Here is a 10,326-nt window from a genome sequence, read left to right on the forward strand (position 1 = left end):
TCATCCTGTGCTTGTCAACAGACATGCGGGCTTTTGTGGTTCTGCAGAACTTTGGGTTCGGTGGCCCTCATGTCCTTGTCCTATAAAACCGCTTTTGTCCTACAAAACTGCTAATCCTTTGTTTTCTTTCTGTAGGTCTTCTTTACAGGATAAAAAATCTTGGATTCTATGAAATCATTCCTACTAGGCATATTCCCAAATATTCTTTATTAATTTGAGTTCCCACCAACTGCTGTGCCCAACAGCCAAAAAACCATCCAACTAATCTACTGACTGCTAAATTCTCTCTCAAATTGGAATCTCAGTGCTAAAGCCATTTAGGAGAAAGGCTTCCTTTGTGTCTGTTCATCATTGCTTAATGGCTGTGGAGCACCTGTGGAGCACTGAGAGCAATGTGTGTGTACACGCAGAGCAATTTACATTCTTGTTTGGATCTTTTTCTGTTGTGTAGCTGTGAGGCAGCATTTTTTTTTTTTTTTTGAGAAGTAAATAAACCCACTTTATAATTGCAGGGAGCAGCCTCCGAAGATGGCCGTCTAAAGAGGGGTGATCAGATCATTGCTGTCAATGGGCAGAGTCTGGAAGGGGTAACCCATGAAGAAGCTGTTGCCATCCTTAAGCGGACAAAAGGCACTGTCACTTTGATGGTTCTCTCCTGAATTTGCTGCCAGAATTGAGCCACTTCAACTTCTCCCTCACACCCCACACTATAGAGAGAGTGATCCTGCATATTCTTCCCAGGCTGTGTTCACTGGGCTCTTCAGTCCTGTAGGAAAAAAAAAATAACATTTAAGTTTGTTTTGTCATATGGAAATGATTTTCTTACTGACACTCTAGCATCACTTTCCCATTCTCTTTATATTTTGTGATGTAAACTCAAAGAGAAGGGCTCTTTGTTTGCATAGATAAAGCTGGTCTTTCTTCCTGAAGATACCTGACATTTTATAATCAGGTGGGCAAATTTTAATGTGTGATCAGTGTTTAGTAGAGAAAGAAAAAGTCACTCAAAAGCTAACCAAGGAGAAGTGGCTTCATGAAATTAAGGTGAAAAATGAAAGTATAAGGAAGAAAATCTCGGGTTTTATAAAAATGTATTTTGTTAATCTGCCTTCTCTCCCCACTTCTAAGAAAAGTTATACTGAAAGTCTTTAAAAATTCTTTCAATATTTAATTATTTTGAATATTATGTATTAAACATTGCATCTCCTAGCTCTAATATATACATATATAGTTTTCTCCAAAAATGGGCTTCATGATCAAGTAAAATAGCAGCAATAGGAATCAATGTCCCTAAGTTTGTAAAGAAACCATTTATTGCACATCTTGAGGTTCATTTTCATTTTTGACATATAATATTTCACCTTTCTATAAGTAAAATGATGGCTTTATCCTGTATTGACTATGGTTTCTCTAGAAAGCCTCCATGCTAACCATGAAGGAGCGTGGAAGTTTCTCTGAATTGTTAGTTCTGGTATTAAGGGATGCTTTGCTGAAAATATGTCTGTGTGCTGTGCAATTGGTTTTCAGTTAGTATTAATCTTAATGACAGAGAAAAAAGCAATGTGTTGGTAATTATTTTGGTTGTATGCCATTAGTAAATTGATAGAAAAATTAAGGGGATTAACATAACTTCATTTCATTGCCTTATATTAACATCTTATAATACAATAGTTTAAGACTAAGGGAAACAGATGGAGCTGTTTATTGAGACAACTGGTGAGGAATTATCATGTGTTCATTCCCATTTTAGAGCGTGAAACTCCTACATTAGAATATATAAAGTCATTTTGAATATTATCTATATTTGTAACAAAAGTAGTGTACAGATATTTTATTACAGCACTTTTGTGTAAATGCAGAATTGAAGTGAATAAATAAGTTTCATGGTGCACCAAAAACAAAAAAAGGCAGGCATATTATTTTTTGTTCTTTTCACTGGGAAAGAGCTTTATTGTTCAAAATTTGCAATTTAAAATTGGTTTTTATCATGTCTAACTGAACATATGGTGTCCATAGTTACAGTTAGAGGAACTTTGGACAACTGCATTATGAAAAGCTCAATGTTTTTTATGCTAAAGATTCATAAACTCTGCATAGAGTAGAGGAAGAAAACAGTATTGAAGAAAGAGAGGTGTTGTGCCTGTATGCGCTTTCTGAAATGCTATGAGTGAAGCAGTGTTTTGAATTGTTCTTTAGAGGGGTCAAGAGCTAAAGCATGTTCAGATAGAAAAAGTCATAATGAAAATTATTTTTAATAACATGAGAAATATGATTTGAACCCTGAGCAAGGAATTGGAGAACCTTTGTTCTGCCAGTTCTTTCCCTAATTAGCTAATGAACATATTCATTCCCTCTGATTTATCTCCTGTGTGAAGTGATAGGTTATTTTATCCCAAATCTTGTTGTCAAGTTCTAAAATATAAAAATTCTGTGATTCTTAGATATACAAAATGAATGGATAGAGCTACACGTTGCAAGAATTCAGGAGATATCCTTCCCAACTAACTCTTAAAAGCTGAGATACCTGATGCTGCAAAATGAATTTCAGGATCCCAGTGACACAGTCAACTTCTTAGTCTCCAAGGAATGGCCCTTCATCATGAAGGCATGTCAGGATCCTCTCATGGTTGGCTGCTGGAAGCTGAGCCACCCACTTTTATGTTTTAACTAGCAAAGGTCTTATGGAGGCCACTCTATGGCATGCCCTAGGAAGGCAAGTTAACCAATGAATGTTTGCTTGAGTATGTGTGTGAGAGTACTACAGTGACATCAGCCCAATACGTAACTGTACTATTCTGTGTAGCATTGCCCCCAAAATTATGTCTCCCTGGAACCTCAGAATGTGACCTTATTTAGAAACAGGGTATTTGTAGATGTAGTCAGTTCAGTTAAAATGAAATCATGCTGGATTTCAGTAGGCCCAAAATCCTTAAGAGAAGGCCAGGCAGAGACAGAAAGACATAGAAGACCATGTAAAGATAGGGAACAAAAAACAAACAAACAAATATCTGCGGCCACCAGAAGCTTGACGAGACTAGGAAGAATTTTTCTTTGGAGACACCTTGTCCCTTAATTTCAGACATCTGGCCTCCAGAACACTGAGAATAAATTTCTCCTCTTGTAAACCACCTCATGTGTAGTACTTTGCAATGGAAGCCCTAGGACACACTTAATAGAATATCTTGGATGTTTTTATATTCTTAGCTACCATTGCTGTGCCTGGCAAATAGGAGAGACTGTATACATTTTTATTCAGTATGCAGATGATTGAATTATAAGTTGTGGTTAATTTCATGGTATTACCTTGTTTTAGTTAAGCTAGCTACGGCCTTTATATTGAATTCAAAACAAAGCAGTGGGAATGCCACTTAGGGGTGTGAAACACTAGGGGAAAGCGTCCCTCCTGAACTGTTAATTAACAAAGTCGAAGCATGTGGATGTGAAGAGAAGGAAGGAAGAAAGGAAGGAAAAGAAGATTTGAGAGGCAAGGAATATAGATGCATCAGCATTAGAGAATGACAGAGGCTTATGCTTCTTATATTATTCCTTCTTGGAAACATAAGATTTCTCTGTGCAGAAGGAAGAAAGTATTTGAGCAAAGAGTTTGAAGACTTGAACATTATAGTATTAATGCCAAATGCAACTCAAGACCATGTACAACTCATGATTGTGGCTTGCCCGTAATAGGTTCAGTATATTTGCTTTTGTGATTAAATCACATCGATGAATGCCAGACATTTCTGGTTTCTTTGTGACATCTTCTGAAAGATGATGATAGTGAAAATGATGATGTGTTTAAGTTCAGCATCTACTGATACATAGCAGCTGATGTTGCAGTGTGGTGTAGCAGGTCAGTAGAACCCATTTATCAGAATAGTGATGGAATTGGAAACATGAAAGATTAAAATTCATGAAAGACAAGAAAAAGAATTTTTTTCCCATTTTAAGGCTCTTGATAAAGCAGGTTTTGATTGATTCAAAGAAGCAAAGGAAGCTCTTCCCTGCTCTGAGATTACTGTGCCACGCTGCCTTAGATCTGGTCATCTAGCTTTCTGTCTGAGAATGCCAGACAGTGATTTAGTGCCTTTCTTCAGATCTCCATCATGGTGAGTGGAGAAGTTGAAAGGATGCCTGCAGGGAGACAAGAATCAATAAGCTTTTGAGGTCTAGGTGTGGCGATGTCAGAACTATCATCACCTGCTTTCAGCAGCCCTGGTGTGTTGTTTCGTGTCAGTGACAAGTATTCTGGAATGCATTTGATTTGTGCAAAGATGTTCCTCAACTTTGTCTACCAAAAAGTAATGTTTAACTTTGACTCTTCCTAAAGGGAGTTATTTTATTTTTACGACAGGATTGGACTCTGTTACCTCAAGGAAGGAAAAAATGTTGGTGGCAGGAACATTTCTAAATGAAGAGTGTGGAGACTAGGAAAGCAAATGTGGTTACTATGATTTTTGTATAATTGACCTTGCAGCTTTTTGCCTTCAAAATACAGTTACTCCATTTTATGTGAATTAGAAAAAAATTGTATCATTTTTCTAGGAATTTTATTTATCATTCAGGTACTGGTAAGTTCAGTCATAGGCCCTACAAAGGAATTCTTTCAAGACAGTGACAGACGAATGGTAGTGACCTCAGAATTCTCTCACGGAAAATGTTTCTTGATGTTTCAAAAAAATTACAACCATCGTCAAAAAGGCAACTTCTAAGAGGGTGCTTTAACTTGTTCATTTAATAAACGATATTTTCCAGAAAGTTGTGTCATTTGCTGACTCTTTGTGATCCTTTATCCCTCCTGACATCCTTCCCCTCCTCGCATGTGTATTTTCTGAAATAAACAATTATCCTTGGAAAACCTACTTTTTCTCTTATTTTCTTATTGATGTATTAGAAGTTGTGATTTTTCACGTGAGTCTACCCTGAAGTATTTGGCATTCAAAATTCCACTCTCTAAATTTCATTTCCCTAAAGGTCCTTTATGCATTCAGGAAAACTTAACAGATTTAACTTGCTTTGGAAAATTAGATAACTATTTAAACCATGCATATGATAAGCTGTCAGGGAATGTGATGATTATTGTAGTGTTATATCCTGAAAGACATAGAGTAATGTAAATTCAGAAGCTTTCCTTAAATAGATATGTTTTCATTTTTGTGTAACCATGTTTTTTTTCTTCTGAAGTTGGATGCAGAATAACATCACCCATTCAATGGACATGAGTTTGAGACAACCCTGGATGATAGTGAAGGACAGGGAAAACCTGGCTCACTCGTTCCATGGGGTCGCAAAGAGTCGGACACAACTTAGCGACTAAACAACAAAAAAAATTGACTTGTTTTGCATAGGTTAATTACTAAATATTTATCATTATCAAAATACCATTGCCTACCAAGGGTGAAAACTTGAAGTCTACATTCTGTGAAGGAGAGTTACAAATACTAGAATGGTGTTAATGACTCAATGGAGACGCTTCTGGACTTAAAAGAACTGAAAGAAAAATAGCTTGTTCATAATGTGATTAAAAGTTTTCTAGTGCCTTGTCATTATGCCCTACAAAAAAAAATATCTCTCAGTATACTGTTTGGAAAAAACTCTGAATGGTTTTGTTTGTAGATTCCTTTTTAAAATGTAAAAGGAAGCCATTCAATTCCTATTTTAAGAGTATTAATTAATGAGGTTGAGATTTTGTTTATAAGACTAACTGAAACTGGAATTGGGTCATCACCTCCAATGCTTTAGTATTGGCAATATGAGTTTTAAATAAAGGACAAATGACATAAATTAATGGAGTAAAATTAATGTTGTGATAATATTAAATAAAGCTAATGTCTCCTGCACCTGGAGGGCGATGCAGATGGTAGGCATACCTAATTATGCACCCTGCTGCCTTTAAGTGTACTGATAAAAATCTCTCAGCTGAGTATAAAATATGTTCATTCAATGGCTCCAGACAGATTTGAGTAAGACAGCAAGCATAATACATAAAAAACATAGCGTAACATATATTTTTTGAGGAAAACATGCAATTCTGTAAGTTAAATAATTACATATTTGCCTGGTTTTTAAATCATTCTTAGAGTCATAGTCTTTGTCCTTTCTGTGTATGTTAGAATATATGTCAGTTCCATTAGGAAAAGATTTTCTCAAACTAGCTAGGAAGTAGTTTAAATTTACATTTTTACTTCCTATGCATTAGTTATAAAGATAAACTTACAATAGAATCCTGAATCAGTTGATTTGATTTCTTACCCTAGGTACAAATTAGACTGGCCAGATATCACGCAGATATGTATAAATTTGTTCAATTGTTTAAGAAGTAGCTACTCTAGAAAACATGTCAGTAATAATTAGATAATTTTTTTTTTACTACCAGTATTTCAGAGACATCACTGAACTTTATAAAACTTACTAGGTATTTCCTTTCTTCAAGGAATGTGAATTCTGGCTTTGTTTTGTTGCAGTTGGATACCTATGCATTTAAAAGTGCAACTTCCCAAGTTTTAGCTTCAGAATGATTTTTTTAATGCTTTTATGATACTTCTTATATACATCCCTTATTTTTCTTATAATTAGATGTATGTCTGTAACCTGTGTGCATGCTAAGTCACTTTAGTTGTGTCCAACTCTCTGAACTTATAGACTGTAGCCCACCAGGCTCCTCTGTCAATTTCTCCAGGCAAGAATATTGGAGTGGTAGGCATGCCCTCCTGCAGGGTGTCTTCTTGACCTAGGGATTGAACCCTTGTCTCTTACAACTCCAGTATTGGCAGGCAGGTTTACTACTAGTGCCACCTGGAAAGTCCATTTATATAACCTACATTTTAAAAAATGGCAAGTAAAATATTCTTCAGACACAGTTTTTATCAAAATAGATCTAATGCCAGGTGTTCATTTTATGATAAAGGATGCTGGCTCATTAAAAAAAAAAAATTCAGGGCTAGGGAGCATATAATTTCCTTCGTTCTTTAATCTTAGGGCTAATGAATAAAGAAATTATACATTTTAAAATATACATTTGTAATGTTTCTTGACATTTGGATAAAAAAATGGGAATTAGGTTCAACCCAGTCGTCTACATTTATTGTTAAGTACCTATTAGTCCTATTCAGTAGTTAGTTTTTTTATAGCTTTTCCTTTCTGTATGTTACAGGTATTCATGTAACAAAGTCATCAAGTCTCAACACTCACTTTGACTGCCTTGAATGAATGAATGTAAGTCAGAGCTGATGAATGTCTTACACTGAAGGAGCTCTAGATTTCTCTGAAATCCATCATGGGCCTCTGGGTCTCAAGGCCCTGGATTCATTTCCTGGCTTGGTCCCAGACTGAAGGGCAGTTGACCTCTTGGAGTCTCTGCCTCCTTGACTGTAAAAGGGAAATGATAGCATCTTCCTCACAGCTTCATTAGTGTCAAATGAGATGATGTATCTGCTCATGGTGGCACTAAGTAAATTGTTAGACATATTTTTAGTATTTCTTCAGTTAGTGTAACTTCAGAACTGCTATGATACCTGTAGTGAAATTGTGGGGGTCATCTAGAGTAGAGTGTGCTGTCACTAGTCTTAAATTTTATCCCAATTTTAAAATAAACTTGTCAAGTGTCCTCTTAGTTTCTCATCCTAGAAATGTCCTCATACTTTCTCTTAGAATGGAAAGCAAAGTCAGAAAGGACTCCAGAAGAGCTGAGAACGATATAATCTCATTGGTTGATGAAGCAAATGTGTCACTCCTTAACATTTTAAATAAGATATTTTGGTATGGGAGTTATTTAAGCCTAGTGAGGCTTTATCATCAATCTGAGCCCCATCTCTTGCATAATAAGCAGAGTTTCTAATTTTGAAAGTAGATGGGAAGTTGTTCAATATTCATCACCCCATAATCTCTCCTAGTCCTCTGTGTTTAATTAATAGGAAAAGTAAACTTTATTTTCATCTTCCTTTTTAGGTACAGTCTTCTCAGAAGGGAGGGAATGAAGAAATGAGCTTGGTAGACTAAACAGTCATCTAGAAGGAAGTTGGTGAGGTCAGACTGTCACATCCTCCTTTCTTAGATATTTTATCAAGGGATTGATACTGAACAAGTTGGGGAAGTGTAAGGTGGCAATTGTATGCACTACTAGTGATTAAATGCTTCAGTCCCTTCCCTTCCACCTCCCCTCCCCCCACCCCAAGGATTTAAGGAAACATTATTAGGTTTTAAAGAGGACTACTCCCAAGTGACAATCACAGTTGATTATAAAATCAGCTTCAAGGTGTATGATCTGCCTCTTGATGGATCATACTGTTAAAGATTGAGGTGAGGGCCTCTGTTTGGATCCTGCAGCATGCTTTTCTTTAGGTGTGATGAAGGGTGATGTTTTTACGTACTAGAGAGCAGATGACTAGTACATGTAAGCCTAATTTCTAGGTTTGGACATTGGGAGGGGTAAGCCTATAAAGCATTCTCAGTCCCCACTTGTTAATAAAATGGTTTATGGGTATTTACAAAAGAAATCATGGTTTTCAATTACCTAAATATTGGAAGTCAGTTAAGAGCCAAGAATCATCTTAAACCTTTATAAGGCACTGAAATCCCAATGAATGTATATGTTTATACCTGCTGTGCAGACGTGATCCTTTGCAGGTAGATGAGCTCCTGAGAAAGCTGGAAATGGAAGTCCTAAAGTGGAAGAACGTTGGTAGGTTTTCCCTGATGACCATGGGTCACATATTCCTTGATAATTTGTGATGATGTTGGGCTTCCCCTGTAGCTCAGCTGGTAAAGAACCTGCTTGCAATGTGGGAGATCTGGGTTTGATCCCTGGGTTGGGAAGATCCCCTGGAGAAGGGAAAGGCTACCCACTTCAGTATTCTGGCCTACAGAATTCCATGGACTGTATAGTCCATAGTGTCACAGAGTCAGACACAACTGAGCAACTTTCACTTGTGGTGATGTTATTACTTAGAAAGCTTAACTATTTTTCAAGTGAAAACAAGAAAAAAATTATTGAAGTAGCTTTAACTTTCCATACAGGGATTCTAAATACTAGAGAAGATAGTTTAGTTGCTAAAGAATTTGAATGGGATTGTGGAAAATGTTCCCTACTTGAAGGAGAGAAAAATAAAATTAGAGCCATAAGTCTTTCCTTTATTAAGGCCAGATACTTATTGTTGCCAAATATATTTCTTAATGGGGATAATATCTTCCAACTAAGGTTTTTAAAGTTGAAATAGGTAATAGATGTGAAAGTTTTTAGTCTCAAAGCATCAGTTCAGTCGCTCAGTCATGTCTGACTCTTTGCAACCCCATGAACCACAGCGTGCCAGGCCTCCCTGTCCATCACCAACTGCCGGAGTTTACCCAAACTTGTCCATCGAGTTGGTGATGCCATCCAATCCTCTCATCCTCTGTCATCCCCTTCTCCTCTTGGCCTCAGTCTTTCCCAGCATCAGGGTCTTTTCAAATGTGTCAGCTCTTTACGTCGGGTGGCCAAAGTATTGGAGTTTCAGCTTCAACATCAGTCCTTCCAGTGAACACCCAGGACTGATCTCCTCTAGGAGGGACTGATTGGATCTCCTTGCAGTCAGTCCAAGGGACTCTCAAGAGTCTTCTCCAACACCACAGTTCAAAAGTATCAATTATTCGGTGCTCAGCTTTCTTCACAGTCCAACTCTTACATCCATACGTGACCACTGGGAAAACCACAGCCTTGACTAGACAGACCTTTGTTGACAAAGTAATATCTCTGCTTTTTAATATGCTATCTAGGTTGATCATAACTTTCCTTCCAAGGAGTAAGCATCTTTTAATTTCGTGGCAGCAATCACCATCTGCAGTGATTTTGGAGCCTCAAAAAATAAAGTTAGCCACTGTTTCCACTGTTTCCCCATCTATTTGCCATGAAGTGATGGGACCAGATGCCATGATCTTCGTTTTCTGAATGTTGAGCTTTAAGCCAACTTTTTCACTCTCCTCTTTCACATTCATCAAGAAGCTCTTTAGTTCTTCTTCACGTTCTGCCATAAGGGTGGTGTCATCTGCATATCTGAGGTTATTGATATTTCTCCCAGCAATCTTGATTCCAGCTTCTGTTTCTTCCAGCCCAGTGTTTCTCATGATGTACTCTGCATAGAAGTTAAATAAGCAGGGTGACAATATACAGCCTTGACGTAATCCTTTTCCTATTTGGAACCAATCTGTTGTTCCATGTCCAGTTCTGACTGTTGCTTCCTGACCTGCATACAGATTTCTCAAGAGGCAGGTTAGGTGGTCTGATATTCCCATGTCTTTCAGAATTTTCCACAGTTTATTGTGATCCACACAGTCAAAAGGCTTTGGTGTAATCAA

At 37.1% G+C, this 10,326-nt stretch overlaps 1 protein-coding gene across 1 annotated transcript in view; it reads left to right on the top strand.

The window, feature by feature from the left end:
- The window catches only part of MPDZ (multiple PDZ domain crumbs cell polarity complex component), a 176,484-nt gene extending 171,770 nt beyond the window's left edge, over positions 1–4,714 (top strand). The window contains exon 47 of the mRNA XM_068974237.1: positions 513–4,714. Coding sequence (XP_068830338.1) covers positions 513–659 — 147 coding nt within the window. The 3' untranslated portion in view covers positions 660–4,714. The remainder of the gene's footprint in view (positions 1–512) is intronic.
- Positions 4,715–10,326: the final 5,612 nt, after the last annotated feature.

This window comes from Capricornis sumatraensis, chromosome 6 (genome assembly GCF_032405125.1).
Source record: "Capricornis sumatraensis isolate serow.1 chromosome 6, serow.2, whole genome shotgun sequence".
Classification (NCBI taxonomy): Eukaryota; Metazoa; Chordata; class Mammalia; order Artiodactyla; family Bovidae; genus Capricornis; species Capricornis sumatraensis.